Here is a 27,141-nt window from a genome sequence, read left to right as displayed (position 1 = left end):
GAGCTGACCACCGGTGGGCTCCTTCCCAAAACAAAACCAAACAAAAAAAAAAAAGAAGCACATAATGATCTAAAGAGGAACCACAAAAGAACGGCCCAAAGCAAACAAACGGACCGACCGCGCAGCCAATTTCGGACCGCCCAGGATGACTTGAAGGATATGGGACCGGAGAGAGGCCCATGCCCCGGAGCTCATAATCATACCTCAGCCTCTCTTCGCTGATTTGCCTCTGATTTCACCGCTTCACGTCGATTATTACATGGTGCGTGTGCGTGTTTATTTGCTTTCGGTGCGCGCCGTACCCCGCCGTCGCTCGCCTTGTCCATCTTGTCGATTGCATTAATCAGATCCTTATTTTGTTCCATCGGGAAGAACATCTTCCCCTCGTGGTTGTTCTTGCTGTGGAGTACAGTGAGGGCCGGGAGACCGGAGGGGGAGGGGGGAGAAATCAAACAAATCATGCTCATCATTCTCATCATCATTACGCGAATCGCGATGATGGTGGCTGCTTTCAATCAACAGCAGCAGAAGCTGTAGCTCACTTATTGGTAGTTATGATCCAATTATGTTCGGTGCGTTTATTTCAATTAAAATCAAGAGCCCGGGAATTGGGACCGCCCCTCCGGCAAAGTAACGATGAGAAAATGGGGAAAATATGCAATAGAGGGAACGAGCAAAAGCCAAAAAAGAGCAATGCATGCACAAGGAACTTCTCATCTCCATCACATTCCGAGTTGGAGCAGCCTCGGAGCAACATCGCGTGGAATTACTGCAACCTGGCTAAAGTGTAGCCACAAAAAAAGACATCGTTTAACAGCCACATAAACTAGCATTAGGTAATATCGTGCCAAAAAGGCGAAGGCTATTGGCACACACACACACACAAATAAAATCATGATGATTTCCATATTTGTCCCTAGGTGTTTATTACACGCCAGTATCGGAATTCCGGATTTAACAGAGTTTTGTTTTTCCCACACCTCTTACTCCACCCCATCCCCAACCCAGCACCATCGGGCCCCAGATGGGCTATCCCCACCCCAGCCGCAGAGTGGTGCGCATAAATTAGCGTGCGGAATTCCGTACGAGCCGCCAAGGTCGCACAAATTCATCACACCTCGTTTCTAAACACTCCACGCTCCTCCGCTGACATTTTTAAGCGATCGTTTGCGTGTTTGTGTGATTGTTGCTGTTTTGCTTTCCATCCACGATGCTTTTGGGCACACTCTCTAACAATATCTCAATATCGATGTGATCACTGGTTGATCGTAGGGGGCACACGGTCGCGTAGAAATGGCAAGACAAATCCATGCGCCATGTTGCTTTCCCCCTTTACCCAAAGCACAGCATTTCATTTCTATCTGTCAGACGCGAAATGTTAAGTGATAAATCAAGCGTACTGTGTGTTTGTTGTTTGTACGCTGCTGGAAGCACAAAGCACTAAGGCGCAGTTGCGCGATTAGATTGAATCATCAAGCGACTTGCGGAACGTTTTGTCTATTCTCGAACAAAGCATTCTCCCATGCTGCGCACAACAGCAACAGAAGAAAAAAACCAGCCTCCCCCGTTTGTCACGAATCTATCAACGGGGCTGTCCCGATCGGAGAGGGTGCGTTGAAAACCCGACCCCGAAATCGATTAATATTGCAGATCACCCGTGTCCGTCCGGCTGTCGACAGTAAATAAATCGATAAATAAATGTCAAACATTTATGAGGAATCTATCCCGCTGCTCCGGTCAGAGTGTCTCGGTGTATGTCCTTTTGTTGTTTCAACGTTCCAGTCCCTGGAGATGAAGGGGAAGCAAATGGGGATCAACAACGATTGTGCAACGCGGTGGGCAAGAGAACGGAACTTGAAAAAGGCCTAGGCCCTCGACACACAAGCTCGGACGGCATGCGCGGCCGGACCCCGAATCGTATATTAATGCGCTTGTTAATTATAGATTAAGCATATAATTAAGATCTCGCTCGGGAGATAAAAATCAATTCCGAGAAAACGGAAGATGCTGTCGAGGAACGATTTGTAGAGCAGGCGCAGCGAACCATTCATTTCACAGCCCGCTGGAGAATGGGGCCGAACTAAACTATTCCCGGGACGGGGGAAGTTAGAAGTTCGAATGGAATTCTCCATGATCTCCCGTTCGTTCGGTGCAACAAAAGCTTGCATCGTTTGTTTTTTCACTAGACCCTGGATAGATTCCAGGTATCGGACATCTCGCCGCTCGCCAACGGGAGGTCCCTGCTGCTTGTTGGAATGTCCGAGCGCCCGGGCAAGAACACACGCGCAGCACCAATCATAGTCAAATTAGCCTGACAGCTTGACAAAGCCCGAGGCGCAAACGGGGAGGTAGGCAGCAAGATAAAGAAACACTAGAAATTGAGATACCGAAAGAGATGAAGACAACGTAAGATCTAGCAGTTGCAGGTATCGGCGATCCGGGAGACCCCAACATTCGGGCAGCGATACAATCAAACGAAAATTAATGATAACCCAGGGGGCGTAGAACACACCCTTGGAGATTCTTGGGTAGAAGATCGGGTAGGCTCCTAGCTGCTCCCAACAGAAAACGGGTGGCCATCGTTGACATGATGATGGGAAGAACTGCTTCTTCTTGGGCCGGAGCCGCACCCGCGATCCCGCGCTGGCAGAAGACAAATTGAGGTCTCGAAGGTTGGAGAAGCGGAACAGTTCAACACTGAACCAACATGAAACGCCGCAAGGTTCTATCTCAATTTCGGGTGTACCGCACCGAAAAGCTCAAGCTTCCAGAGCCTCCAGAAATGAATTGATGAATCAATTTCGTTCGGTGAAGGACGGGGCGCGTGTTTTATGAAATTCACGGTCGTAACGGGCGCGTCCGTGTCTGTCAAAGGCGAAGGCGCTTTTGTAGACGCGTTGGTTTTCTTCCTGCTCTTCACCCATTGGTGTCGTTTTTGTGTTGCTAGACAAACGCGTTGACAAATTGGAAGCCACGAGGAATTGGTTGTGTGCGTGTGTGCGTGTGTGTGTGTTTTTATTGCTATATTTTACCCCCGGACCGAGTCGTGTGTGATCTTGCGAATCGCGGCCTGTGTGGCGTGACATTTCGCAGGGTCAGCAATTGTTAACCCCATCGAAAGCGGTTTGCCATTCCGCTGAAGGTTCTGAGTTTCGTGGCTTTTTTTCATCCCTGTTCCTACCATAGCTATTAGCAATATAGCGTGATCATCACTAGACAAGACACTTGTCATTGCACGAACACGCGATGAGGAAGAAAGCTTGACGTTTGCAGACCGTTTCTAGGGGTATTCGTTTTATTGCGTGCGTCAGTGTGTGCAGGACCACTTTAGGGTCGCCCTGTACCAACCCACGCAGATCTTCAAAGACAGACATTTATCTAACAACCGCATACGCGATAACTAACCCGCAATGCTGACACACTATCAAACCTACTCTCGCCAACCTTATTCATTTACAACAACGCCACACACCGCCACACAAAGAACTATCAGAATCAGAGAGCCTGGTGAATCGACACTGAAGAAGAGGGAAGAATCATCTTAAGGGATTGTCGCACGAGATTGTCACGCACTTTTCTTGGGTGGGCCCCAACAGTGCCAGGGTGAAAGTGTGAACAACTGCTGCCAAGCGCAAAACCGTCAAAAATGAAGAAATGAAACAAGAAGCGAAGAAGCAAACCGATCGCAACCAACCAACCCAACGCCGCCGTACGCACGAAACCAACGGAGATTACCATGCGCGCCGAACCCCACCCCCCTATTCGCCCTGTACAGTTCGCGATAGGAAATATTTTATCGCAGAAAGATATTTCTTATGTAAATACGACATTTTTATAGCGCGATCTCAAAGGCAGCGGAGCGCTATCGTAAATTTTACCATCTTATTGCCCGCGCGCACCGACCTAATACATCCCAACCTGGGGGGGTAAGGAACTCCACGCACGGGTTGGGGGACGGTTTGTTAATGGTTGCGGCTGGTCATCGAGGAGCGCGCGAACGAGTTTGAGGCTTCGAAGAAGCCTTACCCGAGGTCCAATTGGTGATTGCGATAAAAATTTACAGCAATGGGAAGACGTGCTGCTGCTGCGGGTTAGAGGGCGCTGCGAAGGCAGGCTAAGAACTCTCTGACAAGAACCGAGGAAATAATCAATATCCTTTCAGCTCGGGATGTCCTAGAGAGGGAATCCAATGAGATATCACCAAACGATCAACGAGCAAAACACTTAACGATCGACGAACGTTGCAAGCGGCGAACTCGATCGATCCGAAGTTCATGTCCTCTTCTCTCCGCCATCACCGGAGCAGCGTCTCTCCCGCGCAGGCGTTCGGAAAAGGTGTTGATTTAATTTATCACAAATCGATCTCTTGCTCACCTCCAGCCAACTTAGGCCGAGCAGAGTGATCAAATAAAACATATTCTACACCCTGTGCTCCGACCGTTTTGCTCCGACCGCGTTGCGATTAGCATAGTAAGTGTGGATAATTACTTCTTCGAACAAGTGCGAGCGGGAATAATTATCTGCTGGGCGCGCACACCCTGAAGAGACACCCCTGCCGATCGCGTCTCCAAGATCGAGGTGTGTAATAGAACGGTGTGTTGTGGGGAGTTTTTTTTTTATTATTTTAATTTATAGTCCGTCGTGTAATGGGCACTCTTCAACGAAGCAATAAATTACCGCATTATATGGATTACTCTCGCACACACGCGCGCGCGTTTTGTACGCCAAAGGTTTTGCATTTCGATCTTATCGGCCAGCATGGTCAGCACGGTTGTGATCGTTCCGTTCGCGACCAAGACCAAGGTGGTAAAGTTCACAATTTATTCCGCGGTCTTAAGCGGCACACAGCGAGAGCGAGGAGAGGCTACAGAGATTACATCTTGCATTGATCTTGCTGTAGCACTGCAACCGTTAATTTATCGCTGGACAGGTATTGAATTTATTGAAGCTACACTTGCGGGAAACATTATTACAAAGCTGCTAATGCAAAATGTTACAAATTTCTTTTGTAAAGAAAGAGTTCCCTTTCAATGTAACTTCTTTATAGGAAACAACGCTCCAAGGTAATGGCAAATCGCCCGATCGCTCATCTCATCATGTGCGTAAGCAGCACTGACCCCACCACCACCACCAAGCACGTGCTTTCCGTCGTGCTGTCAGCTCGCAGGAACGGAGAAAGGCCTTCAGCTGTCACGCGGGGCTAACCGGCGCGAGATGATGCGCGTGATTTGTTCTCTCTTTCTCTACAGTTTTTTTTATTGCCATTCCCTCCAGTCGCTTAATCATCACCTCATTGCAGGCGATAGAGAGCCCGGCCAGCAACGGTGGCGTTGATGAGCCGCGCACAGTTTGAAAACAATGCGCCAACGGCTGCTGGACCACCCAGCGCGCGCCAGGTTCAAATCGAAAAATTATCAACATAAAAACAACAAACGCCATACAAACTGTTGCAGCGAGCGAACGAAGCGGTGGTTTGCCCGCTAAAGGCGCGATACCGTTTGCTGCGGAAGTTGCTGCTTAGCACTGAGTGTGTGCTGTGTGACCCTTAGGGGAGACCGGTAACTGGCAACACTCATCACCAGCGGCGTTCAAGCGTGCGCGGAGCGGTTTGTTTGCTAATTTCTGCCGACCCTGCCAAACTGTAGGAGTAGGTCGGCGAGCAACTGGGGCGTGCGATCGCGCTCGCTACTTCATAAATCTTCTTCGACCCCCCCACCGGGTCGACAGACTTTCCCATGGCAAGTCCCGCAAGCTGCGTGGTCATAAAATCGAAAGCTCTCGCGCAGTTCTCGTAGCAGATAACGATGGTTCGGCCAAATGCCATCGAAATACCTTCTTTTAAAAGGTAAACCGACCAACCGACCGGCCGGCCGGCTCGCGGACATCAATCATCAAACGCGGGTCTCCATGGGATCTTCCTGCGCCTCTCGGAGGTCGTTTCGGAGGCTCACTCGGGGACACCAGAGAACGGGAGGCAGAGAGCGGCTGATTAGAGCAGATTGGTTAATAAATCATCGACTCGTGACTCGGGACCAAGGATTTGGAAAGCTTTGCCCTCTTCTCCCATCAAAACATTCCAGAACTTCGTCCCAAAGAAGACACAGCCTAGAAAAGGGATTTAGAGTGTCTTTTCGAGCGTCCTCCGCTTTCCTACTTCTCCAGGTGTTTCTAGCTTGTTCTAGATTAAGAAGAACAAAATTCCACTCCACGGTTTTGGTTTTATTGATGCTTTTACGCTTTATCTAGTTATCTACGCCTTTCTCCCAAACTCCGTTCTTCCCCAGCATCGTCACTGACAGCATCGAAGAACATGAAGAAACTATTCCCATTCTGGTGGCGCTTGTGTTATGCTTATTATCCATTCTCACCCCCAGCGGGACATTCCCCTGGGGCCCTTCCGCCAGAGTGATCCGTCCATCAGCAAGATCTTTACGCGGCGACCAGCACGCCGAGCTAATCGATGAGCGTAATGACCCCTACCGAGCAACCCCGAAGCCCCCCCCCCCCCCTGCCTCACTTTTCCGGTGCATTTGGGCAGCCGACGTGATAATGAGCGCACACTAGACCACCCAGCAGGAACGAACGCTCCTGACCTTCTAGGCCGGGAACGCACACACACACACACACACAGAGCGAAAATATGATGTTCTGGCAGGAAATTTCTGCAACTCACCTAAACAGGTCGGACAGCACTGGCCTTTGCGCGGTGGACTTGGATCGGAGCACGGTGCGTAACATTTCATCTCCGAGCGCGTTACCACACCGGAAACGCATTTGTAGTGCATGCAGGGATCGTCCGGATCGGTCCACTCGGTACCGCTGTCGATGTGTCGGCCCTGGTATAAACATCCTGTCGTTTGAAGGAAGAGCAAGAGCCGAAAACGCCAAGAAAGGGTGTTAGCGAATTTTATGGGTTTTTTTGCGTTTGTCTCTAGATTGCCCCATGGAGAGCTAACTTACCGATACACTTGTCGCAGCATTCGTCCGGACCTTTCTTTTTGTAGATGTAGCAATCGTCCACCGCCGGGCAGCTTTCCTGCTCACACTCCACGAAGCCGTTCTGCGTTTAAGGGGAAGAAACAAAAATTGCGAAAGAAAGGAATGAAAATTTGCTGTCATATTGTCTTATAATGATTTGTTTGCTTTTTCGCGTGCTTACAAGAATCTAAGTACTATAAAAGATATGTTCCTTTCACTGCCGCGCTCCAAGCGCATTTGCAAAACTCTTTTATTGCTGGCGACAGCTTGCAGTAATAAAGCGCATCACCATGACGATGCGTCGCCTCCCTGTACTACCATTACTGCCACATTGCATCGCATGGCTGGAGAGGCACTGAGCCAGTCCGAGTATTCCGGTAGCGAAATTGGACTCCTGCTGCCAACTACTGGCTCCTAGGGCCGCATGCTTTCATGTGGAATGTGCATTTTTCCCCGTAAGAACGACTGGCACACTTTCAAGCCGTACTATCCCCCCTTTTGCGGGCACATACACGAGGTTTATCTCGCAAGATTATCCGTTTTGCTTTCAACCCCTCCAATTCTGTGACAGCTTCCGTCCGGATCGAAACTCACTGACAGTGCTGCAGTATAATCAATTGGACGTGGTCATGTGTAGCGAGTCCGTAAATCATCCCTTTCTACGGTTACAGCAGCGGTACGGTACGTTGAAAGGTTTGCTATTCCTGCTCATACTTAAGGAAGTTACTAGGTCACAGAAGCGTTCGTGTATCTAACAGCTAATAGGGCTTCACGTCTTTCTCATCGATTGTTGGGAGCATGCAAAGTTACTCTAAAATTTGAATCCATTTAATGCTCGATGTTAAAAAGTTTTGAATTCATTTGCATCACCAAATCGAATCCACTGTTTGTAGCCTTCCGGTGAACAAAAACACACACACAATTCGACACTTTTCGTGCCCTGCGATTGCGATATTTCCACATCAGCGAGCTTTAAGCTGTGAATGTTTGATTGAACTTGCTGCTTTATGATTATTTTACTGCTTCCCAGGTCAGTGAGCATTAGCCCAGATGTGGCCCGCAAACTGCTCCGAACTTTTGCCAATCTTTGCCAGAAGGACTACAAACGAACACAGGCGACTGTTGACAGTTTCATTGGTTTCATGGCATTACTTTGCAAACCAGTTTTATTGTTCAAATTTTTGAATAACATTTAAAATGCTATTACGCGTCATTAAATTGTATCTTTTGTCTCGATTTAATTGAAGCAAGCAAGAACATCTTTCCCAAAATTAAGCCAACGTTTCAAAAGCTCCTGCTCCAACTTTTGTCCTTCACTGTGTCGTGTCCGCTTCGCTTCGATTCGGCAGGCGGCAAAGCTCAAAAGACTTTGCTCTTACGGGGGCAATAAAAGGCAACCAACACTGGCCTCTCCCACACACGCCCGCATTGTCATTCCGCACGCATTGCCGCATCCGTAATTGCGAAACACTTGCCGGACCAACTGGCCACCGCCGCCGCCGCCGCTAGGACTGTTATGAAGGCTAGCATAACCGCTTCGTACGCTTCGCGACATAAAATCTCGTTCTGCCCGAAGGCATTATTGTTTTGCATTAGAATATTCTCTTTCCCTCCACTTTGCTGCCCGATCTGCTCTTCACCCCCTTTTTTTGGCTATTTTTCTATTATTTCTACTTCACTGAGCCCAACTTGAGTTCGTCTTTAATCGTGCAGAACGGACAAAGTCCAGGGCAAAGTGTGGGGAGGGATGATATTGGAATAGATGTTTTGTTTTATTTCGCTCCTATCCTCCGTTCGTATTCCCAGCACGTGCAATTTCTCTGCCTAAATCACAATCCTTTCGAGGGCTCGCTCGTACCCTATCGCTCCCACGGCTATAATATGGAGGAGCGCATTAAAACCGAACGGACACCATCCAGACACAAAAATGGGGAGCAAGAAGTAGGAAGACTACCGTACTCTGAGAAGCATCAATTTCAAGGTTTTTCGATTAATTTTTCTTCTACAGCCCCGATCCGGCCGTATTGTGAATGTTCTTGGCCTTTTGTGCTGAGTGATAATGAACCATAAAGTGGCAGTCCAAACGGCGGAACGTGCCACACAGCAAAAGCTTATCCAAACGCACAACACACCATCCACCGCGCCAATCTGCAATCGGAAGTTTCTTTGGTTTTGTTTGCTGGACGCATAAAGTTCTTCTACTCCCTTTTTAGCACTGATAAGCGTCCGGTCCGATCCAGTTAAGCATTTAAACTTGACCCGTCGTTAACCGGGGGGTGGTTGAGAAGGCCTTACTATATGCTTTGCCTTTCAGAAGAAAAGAACAAACCAAGCCACCCTCGCAAATGTGCGACACAAAACGGGATGGCGCCATTTTTGCTGGCCGCCGCCGGTAGTGTGGTGCGTTATCATGACGTCGTTTTGCAGGCGTGCGATGGGTCGAAAGGCATGAAACGATGCAGGCATGTGTACATTGTAGATAAAAAAGGGGCAACCATGCAGCACGTGGAAGACAGCGAACGGAACTGTGCACTGCTAGTGCAGTGCATTGCTATTAACCAAACTCCAATGCTCCATAAATCCATCAAATGCGACTTTTGTTGACTAAACATTCGCTTTCGCCCATGAAACACAGCTTAATTTCCCTCTAATCACCACAACAAACGCGCATTATCGATCCGACGGATCTTGGACGGTTCAGGCCAACGATGGTGTTGCCGCACCATGATGATCATGATCAAGTGTTTTGTGTGTGTGTGTAATTGCAAAATTTATGTGAATCCTAAACAGCGCCAGCCTCGCGCACACCTTCGCACGATCGGGTGTGTTTAGTAATTTATATTACAACATTTTTACTTCTGTTTGTGCCGAGAGACTGTGTATGATGTGCTTCACAAAGTAGCCTGCCGGCGGCGGTGGCGACTGCTACCCACGTTATGATTACTTACCGGTAGGAGCAATTACGAGCGATTTTAATTACAAACAACACAATCTTTATGAACCCCTGTGTGTTGTTGCAAGCTGCAACGATTCCCCATCCGTGCACACTACTATGCAGTCTTAATGCAGTCCGAAATGGCGAAACCCCGGGTTCCCCTGTACAGCGTGAATCTAATCCACTTCGGAAGAAACGATCGAGGGAACGCCACGGCGCCTGAATCGCAGCAGAGAAGGGGAGGGGGGGGGAGGTGATGTGCGGCCAACGGGTGGTACCTATTAAGCCGTCACTTTAAGCTGCGCTTAATCGTACATGTATATCATCATCAGCAGCAGCAGCGGCGGCAGCAGCAGCGCCGACAACTCCGCAACAGGATGACGATCATTGGGTCGGCATCAATAACATCATCATTATCATTATCGCCAACAGCATCGAAGGTGGAGAGAGAGAGAGAGAGAGAGAAGGGGGTGGGGGATGGTAATGCAGTCCCTTTTTTTTTAAACCACAAACCGCTCCTAGAAAACGCATGATCGACCGTTCGATATCGCGCCCATTAATAATATTATCAACGTTTTCATCGTCGTCGCCGTCGTCGTCGCTGTCGTCGTCAATGTGCCAAGAGCCAAGTTCGTCGTCACTACCGGCACCATAGTCACCGGTCGCCCTGCCTTGGTGGCGGGTTAGGGTGTGTGTAGGTAGGGGTGACGAGCCTGACACCGACAGACAGGCCACCAGCTCGGATCAAATGGGGCCCCGAGAACGAATGGGGGTTTGGCAAACCCTTCTTCCATTTTCCCTGTACACACACAAACACACTTCGCACACACACACTCACACATACAGAGGCACATATTTGACGCCGGGCTTTGCGATTAACGCGGGTGCTACCGTGCGAAACTAATCGTGTCGTCGCCGTTTGGCGCGGAAACTGTACATTAGCGTCATTCCAATGCAGATCATATATCGGGTTCCCCGGTGGGGGAAACGGGGGTGTAAGTACTTACCCCCCCCCCCCCTCCCTTCATCCTTCCCCAGCCCTGTCCCACTCACTCACGCCTGTGCTATCCATTGCTATCTTTGCCATCTCATTACGGGCCGGGTCGGATAGTGGAGTGGTGAAGGCAAAGAGTGGAGCGGGGAAAAAATGCGCGCAGAGACGGGACAAAACTAAAACTAAACACCGAGCGGGTAGATTAGTGACAAGGAAGGGTGGTGCGTGGAGGGAGGTAGAGATAGACAGGCCGATCATTCCAATGCTATCACGCCGTGGTGGTAATGGAACACTCGGTCAAACTCAACATCGGCTGGCAAGGGGTAAAAAATGGACCTGCTGGTTGCCCTTTTCCCTTCCCACCTACTGGTTGGATAAAACAATCGCGGCGCGAGGTTCTAGCACAGGCCCGTTAAATACACGCTCGTTGAACGGCCATTTTCTCCCCCCCCATCCATTTCCACCCCTGAGAGCACCATCCGTTTGTGCGCGGGTGGTGGCGCCAAGCCGTGAGACTAATACGCGAACACAATACACAATTCGAAAGGGAAACCCATAATTGGCTCGGGGACGTGTTAGTAATGCACCACACAATAAACACACACACACACTCACACACACGGCAGCGGTCGGTGATGTGTTGCTGCTGCCGTTGCCAGTGCATAAGCAGACGTGTACTGGGTAATTTGCAAAGCGGTGGTGCTTCATTCAACTGGCAGTGGGAGGAAATATTTTGATTGAAAAAAAAATCATTCAATTTCGTATTCAATTGATGCACTTTGTATCGAAAATATATAAATTATCTAATTTACACCCGTTTTGATTCTGCTAGCAGTGGAACAATATTCATCTTCTAGGGTGTATCCATTTGACAAATACGTTCCGTCATATTGAATTTCACCATCGTTTCTTTACAAACAAAGATGCATTTAAAAATCGTTTTGTTTATTTTTTTTTCTATGCGAAGTGGGTTAAAGTACTTTTAATAAATTTAAAAATATCGATTCAAACCATTTCAACCTGTTCTTGTAGAAATATGTATCTTCTTCTTCTTCTTTGGGACAACAACAGTTGTCGGTCAAGTTCTGCCTGAACCACTAACTAGGGTCACTAGGGGCTGACTTTCAGTGACTTACTTACACATAGCAGGATAGTCAGTCCTATGTATGGAGGTCCATTCGAGGCTTGAACTCATGACAAAAAATTGTGTACGTAAAACATTTATGTACATTTGATTTTGTATGAGCTATCCTGATCGAAATGGTTTAAATGAACTTAGTATTCCTATCAGCTTTATTTTAGACTTTAGATGTGTTTTAGATGTCACGAAAAATTCAAAAACTATTTCGTTAATTTAATTCAACTTTCCAATGAAATCAATAAAAATATAATAAATTCCTTGTAACCAAGAATTATTTACTATTTGCTATGTTTCGATTACGGAACAGTGTGGTTAACGATTTTAAAATGATGAAAAACTGAAAACTGATATGAAACCGATTTTAAAATGATGAAAATCTGATATGATGACCTCCAAAGGAGCTTTTTCACCACCGGATCTGTTTATTTCACCTTGGGCAAATTGATGTTTGTTTACAATTTGTTCAAATTTGTAGCTAATTTCGTGTCTGGTTTTGCATGACAGTGTTGACATGATTGGAGCCACCAACTGTCAAACTCTATATAAAAAAAGTCTAGCTAGTATCGTGAAACTCCCCTTAATTAGATTTGTTTTTCGGTTGTGTAATTTTGATGATGTTTACATCAACTGATATTACATGTTTCTTTGTCAGTATGTTTCTTACTTGTTTGTCAATATATTTCAAAATGTTGAGACCAGTTATTAGTTTTAACTGATTGTTTATATTTAAAAAAAAGATATTTTCATATGTTCATCCTTTGTTTTGCTTCATCCCTTAAAAAGATACAAGTTTTCTTGTTAATCCGATTAGGATTTAAAAAATTAAATTAAATCTTTTAAATTATTCTACTACTTTGCATTTATCAGCACCTAACAGCAAACACCTTTACAAATGATAAATCATTTTCTGCAGTTGCTACGAACCCCTGACCAACCCCCTCCCGCCCAAACCTCAACTTGTTCATGTCCTGTCAAACTAATTTCTATAAAGTAGCCATTAACGATAGAGTGGCCTGAGTGCCCGATGCACTTCACTGCAGCCCGCGTTCAAGCAATTCCCGCTCATCCAGTAATCACCCGAACAAACACACACACATGCACGCACGCACACACATTCCATCGGTGCTTTGATTGACATCCGTGGAATTAAATATGTTAATTGCCCGCACGTTCCTCGAAACTGACTACCGAAAGCACCGCGCGAGCGCGCGCCCCCGGGAGAGTGCACCCTACAAACGCACGCTCGCGAAGAAGAATAAATAGAAGAAGAGGAAGAAGAAGAATAAGAAGAAGAAGAGGTTACAAATTATACACCTCGCTCACGTAACTCATCTGCGGGCAATCAAATGCAACATTGCAGCAGGCCCCACGTCCGTGCACGGTGCAAGCGTGTGGTGCTGCATCGTACACAGCACAGACCGAAGGGGGGGCCGCAGCAAAGCGGTACGGTACGGGGCAGCTGAGCCATGGTGTGGAATGGAATGGAATTATTCATTTTGCTGTCGAACGTTTGTCCCATTGATTGAAAGCGACATTTGTCGATTTGCTATTCAATTGCCTGCTAGCGCAAAACCGATATTAATCTAGCGGCGGTTGTAATGGCATATTAAAATCGGCAATATTTCACCGCACTGGGCCACCGAGAGAAGTTTGTCGTTTATTTTGCTCACTGCTGCTGTTGTTGTTGTTATTGCTGTCACCCTGTCGCCTAACCTTGTTAGACGAGAAAGAGCTGCTGCTGGTGGGGCGAATCGCTTTGCCCGCTTTTTTTTCTGAGAAGGACACGGGACCAAATACACGAGCGCCATAACGCCAGTGCTACAATAAATACGTTTAATGTTGTCGTAAATATTCTATGGAAGAAGCAAACACACGATACAGATTCGATTTGTGTGTGTTTGTGTGTGTGTTTCTTTTTCCAGCAAAACTTCATTCCCACTACAGCCAGCGAGATCACTTAAACTACGAATTCTCGATAAAAGGAATCCACCCAGCTCGTCCTTTGCTGGTCCACAGTTTTTCCCGCCCTACCAAGAAGCTCCACCGGAAGCTCGGGCTAAACTACGAGTGCACTAATGCTAAGTGTTATGTTCTTGGAAAAACCAGCAGGACCAAACCCCCGGGACGAGGGTAAAGTGCTTTCGGTGGAACCATTTTTTGCTTCTTATCCTTCTCCCACTTCGGCCACAGCCCTAATACGCGAAGAAGACGGGCGATATTTATGTGCTGTAAAATGGATTTAAATTTTACCCGGAAATGCGCAGCCTTCGGGAGCGCAGCCTTTTGTCCTTCGATGGGGAGAGGGAGAGTTTGTCTGTGCCACTTCGGTGCCAACTCTGCACGGGAACGCACGCACCGCTCTGCCCCAGTGGCAATGGAGCACAAGCGTGCACAAGAACTTTACTGTGTCCTGGATGGTGGATGGGTTTGCCCCGTTTCTTCGGGCCACCACTTTATGACGCAGTGCATGTTGCATCCGGCAACCGGCATTTCGAGGCCCCATACAGGGGCATCGCGCAACAGCCCCGTCCGTTTCGATTCGATGCGCCTGGGCAGTGAGCAGTGACCCAGATGGGGTTTGCCCGATGATTTATGCACCGAAAAACCCGTACACTTCCGACATGTCCAGCTCGCCCGGGGGTGAAGTACTCCGTTCGGTCACAGTGTGTCCTTCGGGGAAAATCGAGCCTCCTTGTGATCAATTTCTAGAATTACAGTTTTAAGACTGTCAATAGAATGGTGGTCCTGGTGGAGCTTTTCGCAAGTGGTTGAGTCGTTTTTCAGGAAATTCCAGGAAAATTCTTGACCAATGAAGGTTTACTAGTCTCTTGATGGGAATTTAAAATGACAAAATGAAGTGGAATTTTCCTATTTTTCAGTTTCATGAAATGTACCATGCGTCTCCACGGAGCTCTTTTGAAGATTAAAAAACGCAAGAATGCTTCTAAGAAAATCGTTTCTTCGCATAAATTGATGTTTATTTTGGATACATTAAATTTATTAACATTTACTAGCATTTTAAACTTCTAGTTTGGCTACGATTCATTAAAGAAAGTGATTTTTTATTCCTTTGTTTATAAAGCGTTATTGCTTACTTTGCCTTTTTCTTCTTTTTATCACTTTCAATTATTACACATTATTCTTTATTCTAACATTGTTGACTAAACTCTACTTCTTGCACATTCTTTCAAGCGATACAACCAACCGCAAAGCAAACTTCGCACTTCCTGTATCAACACACCTGCGCAATATCGGCTAAACCGCTAAAAACGTGACGCCAATGCCGCTTCCGTCAGCGCGCTGCAATCACTGCTGCAACCGAATGCAACCCGCATCTGCATGTTGCACACCGGCTTCACCTCAACTACCCACCCACCCACCCAACGTGCTCCCCATACGAGACAATACCGCTCGGCCGGCGGGCGAACGGTTCAAGCGTTGCGGCTCCAGACGTTTGCGCCTGACGTCGTCTCGCTGCTTGCTGTAGCATTCTTTCCGGCACACAAGCACCTCCCCCCACACGTCTCATATTCCACTCGTGTAGGGTGTAGGGTGTAGTGAATTTCCTCCCCCCCCCCCCCCTCCCAGCCCATCGATCAACAAGACACCTCTATTCATCAGCGAGCGGGCGGGTGCAACGCGCAATCAAAAGCTCTCAACACGTCTGGACCGACGAAGCTTAAATGTCAGGTCGGAGCCATTTCTCTGCGGACCCTGGGGCATGGTTCTCGGCACAGCGCGAAATTACAGGTGCCAATGAAGTGGTGCCCGCTAAAGTGTCTCGTAATTTTATAAAAAGGGTGCTGCTGCTGCTGCCTGGTGGCATTTCACGAAACCGAAGGTGTGCGAAACCGTCGCCATTTAATAATGAGCTCGGTTGTGATAATCGACTTACAACAATTGCTCGATACACACACACACACACACAGGGAGGCGTCAGGGATCTGTATCAGCCAGACTCTCGTGCGAGGTGGAATAAATTCGTTGCAAGAATGCCTTTCTCCCTACGGCGCTGGAAGCTGGGAGCTCCACCAGAAAGTCACCAGACATAGACAGGCTTGCCAGACGGCTATCGAACACGCTATCGACATTCTATCAGAAGCAGTGCTATCAAACATCGATCCAAAGGCAGTCCGAGAACCACTGGTACCGGAAGCACCGGAAAGGAAAAGGAAAGTTTCGCTCGTGGCTGGCTAAAAATAATCCTCCGTCTTGCAGCATCGCTGCAGCTCTCGCTCGTCTGCCAATCAGCTGCAATGGCTGCTTGTGTGTGTGTGTGTGTGTGTGTGTGTGCACACCGTCTATCTGTCTTGTCTATCTCACTAGCTATCCTCTCCCTCCTCCCTCCACTTTCCCCCGCCGCTCTTTATCTTCCACGGCAAGGCCACAACATCAGCGGACAAACGGTCCCATCGCCGGCAGGCAAGAGAGACCGGATCTTGCCAACCGATTGATGGTAAGCTCGATGCTCCATCATCTTCCAGCGGGCTTATTTTGCCCTTGCAAGCACACACACACACACTCTTTTTGCGCCCTCCCAATCTCCAATCTATTCATATGCGTGCATGGCTGTATGGGTTGTCTGTGTATTTATGCTGACCTACCGTCAGTCCAGCCATTCGCTCTCTCTCTCTGTTTTGTGTGCGCGCGCGCGAGACAGCACGGCATAACTCGTCCAAAGCTGGGCTGGGGCTTGGAAATCATGATATGCAAATGACTTTCTACGAAATTTATTTATTTTCATACAATATTCATCAACGTCAATCATTAATCGTTACGTCGGGGGACCGATCGTGGCCGGGCTCGAGGCCGCCGTGCTTTGCGCGTCGACGTGAGCGCGGTGGCTTACACATGCATCATATGCCTAGCATAATCTCCCCCGTTCTGTGCCGCTGCCTCTCCTTCACCCAGAGGTGACATTTTGTGGGGCAGCTTTGGCCGGCCTTTTTTCTGTGGACAGGAAAGGATGGCGAGGGAAGCCCCACAACGAAAAACACAAACATGGCTGAGATTGGACGCGCCGAATGAGTGTCCATCCAGTCGAAATGTGGTCCACCAGTGTTTCGTTGGCCAGGAGAAATGGAAGGAGGTAATACATGTAAATGAATAGCAATTGTTCAGCCATTCGATTTTGTGCATTGTGCCTTTTTTGAGTGGTGAACGTTCACCAACGCCAAGGACTGGAGTGCCCCCCGAAAAATGGTCTTGTTACCGCAAATAAATATGTTTTTTTTTCTGTAAGTTTATGCTCATTACATTAAATAATAAAAAGCAACAACACACACACAAATGGCAAACTCAAAGCTCGTCTGTGAAGGGATGGCGACCGAGAAACGCAATCACAGCATCAACCACAACTGGCAACTAGCCGCGCGAGTTAAACGCAACAGTGAAGTGAAATGGAATGCGCTACCCTTTCCCCTTATCAGTGGTGGACCCCGCTTAGTATGAAACGATCGCACCAGAAGTATGCACAGCCCCGGCACGGCACGGTATGGCAAGACGAAAAACGAAAAGCATTAAAACGAAGCACAGCAACATTCAAAACAAAACCGCACACGCACACGGGTAAGGGAAACCCGAAAATTCGATGACCCACATTCTCGCTCCGCATTGGCTTGATCACTTGATTCTCCAGCACCATCAGAAGGGATCGCAGGGGGCATCTGAAGGGGGAGTAGATCAGCGGCACAGAACGCAGCAAACGAGCAAAGCAATGTAGCCCCACGGGAAAGAGTGTGGCACAAGCATGGCTCAATCAGGTGGAATATGTAACCCAAAGGAAGAGCAGGGGGCGATGAAAAATGGCGCACATAGGCCCCATTAAGCGCAAAAGTAACTCAACGCAAACAAATAAAACCACGTGCCAGGATGCAAAAAAATAAAATAAATATTTAGAGCCCCTTTACAAATCACAACATCTTTATCAATCCAGTTCGCCCAATAAGCACGCGGTGGCTAGTCTAAATCGGCCTAGTTTAACTCCCCCGGCATTTCATCCCTCATCCACAGCATGATCTTGGGGAAGGTTGATCACACACACACACACACACACACACACCTTGCAGATGAGCCACCTGTGTGTGCCTGTGGTGCGATTGGGGAAGAAGGCCCGCTTTGCTAAGATGAAAGCGAGACGGTCCCCCCAATCCCCGGGCGACCAAAAGGGGGGGGCAAGGGAAATGTGTTGCATGCCTTTCGCATGTGCACCGCCACCAGTGCCTTCCCCCCCCCCACCAGGGGGGGTGTTGTTTTCACCCCTCTGCAGAAGTGAAAAGAAGAGAAGAGGGAAAAAAATACGCAACCACCACACAACCACCACGACCGACCCCAAACGGAATGGCACAGCGTGGAGTAGTGTGTGTCTGTGTGTGCGCGCGCTCGAACGGCCTTTATCGACCTTGTTCATTGTATAATAACACTCGGCCATATTTTTATGTGTGTTTCTCTTTTGCTGCCTTCTTCTACTTCTACGCTCTGCCGCCCCGCTTGGTTCCAGCCCTTCCTACCAGCTTGTGCGTTGGGGTTTGGTGGTGTTATGGACCGGTTTTTTGCTTTGCACCTATGTGCAGCGTCGCTCCGGGAAGGGAGGTTAACCTTACCTAAAGGGGAAGGTGAAAGGGGTGGTCAAGTCGTCAGCTAAAGAGAGAGAGAGGGTGAGGGAAAGCACGGGTAGAGGCTAGCAGCTCTTCACTGTCGCGCACGTGGCCATTGCGATCGCCGTGTCCCGCTCGCGGCCGCTGCGACGCTCGTTTGCGCTTACTCTTAATGTCACTACCGTCGCACCGCGCCGCCCGCTACCTACGTGCATCCCTTCTTGGTGGTTTCGGTTAGGCCCTCGCCGTCTACTAGCGACACACACACACACACAGCATGCAGCCATAAAACCTTTCTCTTCGCCGGGATGCCGAGGCACCTGTTTCGCAGATTCGCCCGTCCAGCTTATCGTGCGCGACCCTCTGTTGTTGCTGCTGTTGTTTCTCTCCCCCTTCGCTAGGTCCTGCTATTTCGCATTCCAAGCGTGCACAGCACCCCTCTGATGGCTGATCTTTATCGCCCGGTCGACTGCCAATTGCATTATCATCCTCCCGACCGCGAGTTCGCGAGGGTTGTTCGCCCAATTTGCGGATTATTCGATTAGACGCTGTGGCAAAGTCGCGGCCACCCTGTGCCCTGTCCTGCGTATGATAATCGCGTGCGAAAGACGCACGTCTTGTCGAACGACACGATAGTGGACGGTCCCGAGCGATCGTAAAACCTTTATCGGCTTTATAGGATCACTTCGAGCGCGCGCGCGCGCACGCTTGTTTTCGAACCCGCCAGCAGGAGGTGACTATGACATTTTCCTAGTCGCTGCCTGCCGGTGGCCAGTGTTGCCAGGCAGAAAAAGCACACACACACACACACACGGTAGCAGAAGAATGGAAATGTAGGGGGGAAAGGGGGGGGGGGGGCGGCCCGTGGGGAGCCGTGATTCGAAACAATTCCGAGCCGCATAAACATAAATAAATAAATAAAACCTATCCGAAACGATCATCATCTGCATGCCGGCGCGCTTCGCTTTAGCGAAATAGGGACGGGGATAGTAAGAGAAAGGGAATATAGGGGGTGTGGAATAAAAATCCCGCGAGACACCTGTGCCTCCGAAGCGTCTTTTTTTTTTCTTTCAAGAGCACACACATGGTGAACGGATGATGATGATGATGGGACCGATGCGATCTCGAAACCCCGCAGGTGGATCGCGGATGTTTTGGCTCCTTTTGTTGTTGTTTTTGTTGCTGCTGCTGTGCGTTTATCCCCTTGACACTATCACGCTTTTTATACTTTTTTTGGCTGCCTTGTCTCCTACACGTTACGCAGGGAGAAACATCTTTCTCTTCAGACCATGCGTTTTTTTCGGCTTTTCAAAACATCGTCTCCGTGTCTTGATCTTCGAAAAACACGCACGATACGGCTTAATTTCCCCCTTACTCCCCCCCTCACTGCTCGCCGACGAAAAAAAAAACACACATTCCCAATCTGCTAAATAGCGTGGAGCAACATTCTTCTTCGTCGTCGGTAGTAACAATGTGTAAGACCTGGACTGGACTAGCCGGCCGCCCGAACGGTTTTGGCTCCCTCGCAAAATCCGGCTTTGCGTGCGGAGTTTCACCGTAAGCGGCTGCCGGCAAACCCAGCCGGCCAGACACACACACACACACGCGCAGGAGAAGTGTGTGTGTGTGTGTGTGTGTGTGTGTGTATGTCAGTGTGCGTTGGCAGAGCTAACGAGAAGCAGCAGCCAGCAGCCGCACACAGGAAGCGAGCGAAACTATCGCCGGAACGGGACGGGAATCATGGCACGCACGCGGAACATTCCACCCGATGAATACTAATGCCCGTGTGTGTGTGTGTTTTTTTTTAATGTATGCAAAGATTTTAATTCTCCCCCCCCCCCCTCCAGCGATGAAGAGGCGCGATGTGCGGACACAGCGATAAAAAGAACATTCTCTACCTCAAGCGGTCCTCACCCACGCTCTCTCTCTCTCACACACACAACGGGGAGGGCGAAACAGCTGGCCGAACACCTCCTTCGATACACGGTTGGTTAGTCACATGATCTGGATGCTGGCTTTTCTTTTCGACCGGTTGGGACCGTGGGCCAGCTGATGATGCTGATGCCCTGCGACACATAGGGAGGCAAGGTTTGGGGCTGCCCCCGGAGCACGATCGTACATTCTTGCGTTCGTCGTACCGCGCATCAAGATCAAGAGAGCGCTACTGAAGGCGGACGACGGACGGATACACACACACACACATACGACCTGATACTCTTTGCGTTACTACCGTCGGGGGTCGGGGTATCTTTTCTGCATGATTGCCGATCAAGAATCTCTCCCAAGACATCGCTGAGAACACTGGCGCGTAAACATTGGAGCTGGATTGGAATGCATGGCCAATGAAGGCAGCGATCGGTTTGCAAGAGGCACACAGACGAATCGCTTATCGTAGTAACGTGTACCTAGACCTATTGGCAATGTTGAGTTGAGACGCTTATAATGAGAAACGTGTGTGCTTAGTATCTCTGCATGCAGTCCGAATGTAACACTTTGAGATCAGAGCTGCTCCGTAGCAAAGTTGGCAGCTCTCCGTTTTAGTAAGAACACGGGTAGACGATCAAATCTCAAATATGAACCTAGATCCACAACTAGTTCAGAACTGCATCCAAAATGGTTTTAGGGTGTATGATATTAGTTTCAATTGTTTCGAGAGAAGTTCCAAAACCGGTACGGGTTTAGAATGATTTCCAGGAAATGTCCCGGATCTATGAAGGTTAGGAGCAGTTTCAAAGACGGTATATTAAATGAGATTCACTTCTAGGGGAGACGTATGAGTTCAGTATTAGTTTCTAGATCGGGAAGGATTTGAGATCTGTTCCAGGATTGGTATGAGTTATTTACAAGATCCAAGGGCAATGTTGGTTCAGTCTCAGTTTCAGGGTTGGTATGGATTGGAGATCTATTCGAAGATTGGTATAGGTTAAGGATCCAGTACTAAAATGAGATCAAGATCAATCCCATAAAGAGTTTAGGAACAGTTTAATTTCCGGTAACATGAAACAGTTTCAGAAACTAGGCCAAAGGAACTAGTTAAGAATAAATAAGATTTTGAGGTACTGATAGACTTCATCTTCAGGATCTTGGACAACAGACTTCAACTTAAGGATCTTGGATCTTTAAATATTCAATAAGAATAACCTGTCCCAAGTATCTCAAGTGCAAGCAAATCTCTCTTTTATTATTACTTCTCATTTATTCTTTAAATTGTAATACATTTCCAACACATATTATCGAGCAGAGAGATGCCCAAATGCCGTTTCTTCTTTCGTATGACAGGTCCACACTGAAACACACTAGCTCAAAGCTGCATCTACCTGCAATGTAAAAACTCGGGAGGAAGGGGAGTTTGCCTACAACCAACAACCGGGGCGTTGGAAGGGAACCACATCGGTGTGCTACCGCCCAACGCGTTCGTTCTGTTGTTAGCTTTTCATTTAGGTTATTTGTTCGACACAAGTGGCAAAAGGAAAAAGTTAACACACTACCGTCCCCGAACCGGTCGGTCTGTGTGTGTGTGTGTGTCTGGCTGGCGCGTCATGCGCTGCCCATATTTACCGTGCGGTTGCTCCTGCTCCGCGCGGTGGTCCGTATGTGTGTACCCGCTCTGTCTGCGCGTTTGTCAACAAGCGGCAACGCCACTGTGGCCCTCGCCGCAGAACGTGGCCACTGTGGAGGGTCCCCGAGCGCATCGCGCTATTTCAAAAGGATGGAAAACAATAACGAAACGGAGATGGCGCCCAACGGATCGGGGCTCGGTTGCGATCGGTTCGATCAGCTGCAGCGGTGTGCAAGTAGTAAACAGTTTTTTTTTCTTGGGATAGAGGAGAAGCTCTAGGAAGGAGAAAAATCAACAACTCAACACATGAGGGATGAGTTTCCACAGCTGAGCGTCGGCTCAGCGCCGTCCGTCGGCTCAGGTAATAATGGGATAACTGTTCCGTCCGAATCTGCCAGTTATCAATGAAATGAACAGAATGAAGGGAACACGCCCTAGCGAGAAGGACCACAGGAAGGAAAGGTTTCGGTCATTAAGATGCTGGCGCCGAAGCTGATCGAGACCTGCCGACCAGCGGGTGCTGGCGTCAGCAAACAAAAACCCATCCCAAACGCCACCCGCTGAGCCGTCCTGAGGCGAATCCTTTTTGTCTTCTCTCTACCTGTCACACACCGATTGGCTCGAAAGTCCTTAAGCTAATAAAAGCACAGCAGGACAACAACAACCTGCCCGATGCGATGTAAGCAGCAGCGGACTTTCCACTTGACTTTGGCAATTACCGAGAAATCCTCTTCCTCTCTCTCTCTGTCTCTCGAACCGGAACGAATCGAGGGACAGGGATCCAGGGGGAAAATGGTTAAATCAACACTGGCGGCTGTCCAGACTTACCTTGCAGATACACTTGAAGCACGGCATGCTGATCCTAACCTCTTCGCCCTCGTTTGTGCACGGTTCCCGATATCCAGCTGTGAAAGAGATGGAGAGAGAGACAAAAGCAAACGAAGACATTAGAAAACATCCTAACTATTCTCGAAAAAAATAAAACCCTTGGGACATTCAATAAACAAACCTAAACGAGGGAGAAAAACAGACTTGAATCAACAAAGACGTTCCTACCGGAGTTGGCAGAGGGCACTTTTTTGTACTGAACTATCAATGCTTCATTCATAAAAAAGGTGGGGCTGCGTTCGACAATAGGCATCAAAACCCGAAACGCCGACTCGTAAATTATCGCTACAATTCCGTCACACCAACGAACGATTTGCACCGTAGCGAAAGCTTCACTGTTGACTGTGCCGTGGCTCAAAATTCTGAATAAGCCTGCAAACCGCAACAATGTAACAGGGCCGTGCTCCTGGCCACAAAAGCCGGTCTTACACAGAGCCGCAAAGTAGACACGGAGCATTAGACGGGCGTGCGCACATTAGCACATTAGCACACGCTCTGCAACACACCCGATTCGCCTTCACCGCAAATGATTGCTGACAGTATGGGGATCAATTCCGAATTTGCTCCGTATTTGCAGACAATCCTACCAAAAGCCACTCCAACCTGACAGTGACCAAATGACCGAGTTCAGACTTCAAAAAGCGAATGCCGCCCGAGCTGCACCCGCGTATTAGCGTATTAGTTAGCACATTTTGCGGCCGAACAAAAAAACTCCTGACCAAACACGTGAACTGGAGTGGAATTGGAATTGGAATGCATCGGGAGCGGATGGCCCATCCCGCCATGAAGTCATCACCGTCCCCGGGAGTCTGCAAGGTGTGGTTCTTGCTCCAACCGAGTCGTCCAATCGTGATCGGGTTTAAGTTCAATCCGATTGGGCGTCATCGGACCCAGCTGGACGGTTTTGGCCACAGCACACAGCATTCAAGGAAGATCAACAACAAAAAACACGACCCGATGCCATATTCCCGTCCCCATGCGGTCAGCGTTCCCTGTTATGGATGTACTGTCGAGACCATTTGTCAACTTCTCGCCCATGTTGGAGCGCACAGTACGGGTTTTGGTGACGGGCTGTCACGACAAGTCAGACCAAACGGTGGTGGTGGGGTGGTGAAAGGTAGGCCTGGGTTCACCTGCCTTCTCGCCATATTCCAACCGCGGCCGATGACGATGATATTTCGGGTTTCCGAAAATAAATCAATGTATTTATTTTTAATTCTCCGTGGTCGATATTTTTAGCGCATGATACAGCGTTTAGTTTCCATTTTCTGAATAGGGAGAACGGCGGAGGGCGGTGGTGGCCAGTTTGCTGACGTTATGGTTGCTGTTCTTTTTTTTCTGTTGCGAATTTGTGCCTCCCTCGCCGGCTTGTTTGTTGCTTTCTTCTGCATTCTTCGATACATGGAGTGGGTCGATTGAGTTCACGCCGTTCACGCTCGCTACGCGTACGGAGTTTTGTTTCTTCAAAGATTACTTAAAGATCAGTCTCCAGAGGGGAATAAGAAGGGGGGGAGGGGGATGTTTACAAGCCCACAGGAAGAGCGTAATCCCACACTCCCGGACATTTAACCCGTTTTGCCAATCCCGTTTGCCTATTGTCTGCTGACGTCACACACAAAACACAACAAGGTTCGTCACAGCTTCGATGCCACCGGCACGGCATGCCTGTTTGCGGTCGGGTCTACGTTTGCCTCCCCCCCACTCCCTCCACTCAAACCCGTACGAGAAATTCACTATCACGCACGCACGCCCAGCAGCGCGATGCGATAGCGATGGCAAACAAGATTATCCTCAACCGGCGGGATTCTCCTCGGCAGACGTCACCGACCCGGATCGGGAAGAAGCAATGGTTCGCACCAGAAGACATTTGTGCACATATTTGCTGTTCACACTTCGGGCGGAACGCACTGCAAAACGGGTGGAGGGGGATATACTTATACTGGGTCGGAAGTTTAATTCTCTGATAACGTACCTCACTTAAACCTATCTCTTCGCTCCGGCCACACTTCCCAGCGAATTAACGACGTCATTCGTGCAACAAAGTGCAGCAGATGAATGAATGAACCGAGCGACATCCTCAATTCCTGTTCCGGTGACGCCAACGCACACCCCTTCATTCCTCTACTACCTCTTTCTCTCTCTGTGTGTGTATGTGTCAATACACACCTACAGAGAGCGCCATGTTTACCGACCGGCACGTCGTCGTCGTCGTCGTCGGTGTACAAGCAACGTTTCGGGGAGTAAACAAAACCCACCAAGCGATGACTACAACCCGGTCGAGGGCCCAGGGAGGGCACGCGTGGAGGCAGGCAAATAGTAACGCGGCCACAATAACAACAACCACACACACACACACACACCGGTTGTAGCTGTGTGAAATAACGCGCAACAACACACCGCGGCTGTGGTGACTCACGGGATGACGTTGGCCGGAGGACGTCGGTCACACATCGCCGTAAAGCGCCATCTCATCGTCCAAACCACCGCCACCCATCAGCGCCGTCAACAAGAAACTGGCGGCATTTTTGGCAAATATTTACATCCTCTTTGCAGGCCGCTTCTTGCTACGCTTCCTATTAAGCGGGGAAAGGGGTTTAGGGAGCGCTTAGAAGCAGCTCCGGCAAGGGCAGCTTCTTTTTTCCCACACACCGGGACGTCTACCAAGACGCAAACCGGAAGCAGGACCCAAACAAACGTGCGCCGGAAGTTTGCACAAGTTTGCCGCGGTTTGGTCCGCGTCAATGGTCACGTTTATCGTCACGAGCTCATCCTCCGGAGGTGGTGAGAAAATGCTTCTCCTCGTGTGCTTGTTTGTGCAGCGCCATCTAGGGCACAGAAGACACCAGATCGCACACCTGCGATAGTGCACGATCGCTGGCAAGAAAATCGTGATAGGGTGGCATATCGTCTTCCCCCCCTTTTTTTGACACGAACTGGGCAAAGTGCAATGGACTGTCACCGATGCACCGGTGCAGATGTGCAGAGCGACCGAAAGACACTGAATTACGGCTAGTTGGACCCCAAGATAAGCATCGCGGACGACACCAACCCCGGCGGGGGTTTTGCAACAACATCCTAGTATCCAGCGCCTACTCGTACTTGTTTATCATCACTGCCCGATCTCTCCATCTCTCCGCACAAGGAGAAACACACCTCATTGGCAAGTTAATTGCCAAGTTTCCCGCCCAGCCCGCAGGATCTGCAGCAAACGGGTGAAAACGGGCGTCAGCGGGACATGCGAAATGTGGTTTTGGCACAACGGCACTACGAGCTCCAACGAGACCCCGCACAACATGCAACACAGCAAACGGTCATTAAAAGTAGCCTTCCATCGTCACCTACCATCAGGGCGACAAACACAACACACACTCACACAGACACCAAAACCCTCGAGGTGCTGTACCTTTTTTTTAATCAAAAAACATTAACCATCTTTACGGCGGTTACGTGTAGTTTCCGCGCGGGTTCCCAATGAGGCGGGATGAATCGGCCAACAAAAACGGGCTGAAATGCACGTACACGACACATTACGGGTCGTCGCATGGATGCAGCTCGCGATAAGATGCTGCAACGGATAAGACAGCATGTTGGTGGCACTGGGCGCTGGAGGTTCTCTAGTAGCGAGAAACTGCAACAGTGGATTCATCACTTCAGAAGTGCAAACATTTTCTTGGAAGTGTAACCTCATACTAATTCATCATATCTTAACGTACCAACGACAATTTAGAGCAAGCGTGACTCATCAAACTTCCTCCACAAACTATCCCAACAAAAGTCTTCTCTCCAATAGTCATCTCTCTGGACTCCTCCATCTAGACACGAAAGGCACTTCGAAATACAGCTTCCACTTCAGTGATTAATTTAAGCGTCCTTTTTTCCTTCCAAATACGTCCTCCACACGGCACAGGTGTGTGTATATGCACAGCACAACAGCTGCACCACAAACGCATTCACAGTAACCGTAAGAGCGTAAGAAACCACATTCTTCAGCCGATGACGATGCCCCGCGATGCCTGAGCAGTGTGTTCCCGGGCAACGAGAGAATCTCAT

At 48.9% G+C, this 27,141-nt stretch overlaps 1 protein-coding gene across 3 annotated transcripts in view; it reads right to left on the bottom strand.

The window, feature by feature from the left end:
- The window catches only part of LOC120948416 (BMP-binding endothelial regulator protein), a 68,898-nt gene that overhangs the window by 18,067 nt on the left and 23,690 nt on the right, over positions 1 to 27,141 (bottom strand). For all 3 annotated transcript variants that reach the window (XM_040364699.2, XM_040364700.2, XM_040364701.2), the window contains exons 4-6: positions 23,032 to 23,108; positions 6,961 to 7,060; positions 6,674 to 6,850 (exon numbers count right to left, since the gene is read on the bottom strand). In XM_040364699.2, coding sequence (XP_040220633.2) covers positions 6,674 to 6,850; positions 6,961 to 7,060; positions 23,032 to 23,108 — 354 coding nt within the window. The remainder of the gene's footprint in view (positions 1 to 6,673; positions 6,851 to 6,960; positions 7,061 to 23,031; positions 23,109 to 27,141) is intronic.

Source organism: Anopheles coluzzii, chromosome 2 (assembly GCF_943734685.1).
Source record: "Anopheles coluzzii chromosome 2, AcolN3, whole genome shotgun sequence".
Taxonomy (NCBI): Eukaryota; Metazoa; Arthropoda; class Insecta; order Diptera; family Culicidae; genus Anopheles; species Anopheles coluzzii.
The sequence above is the reverse complement of the archived record's forward strand: the minus strand, read 5'-3'. Positions and strand labels throughout refer to the sequence as shown.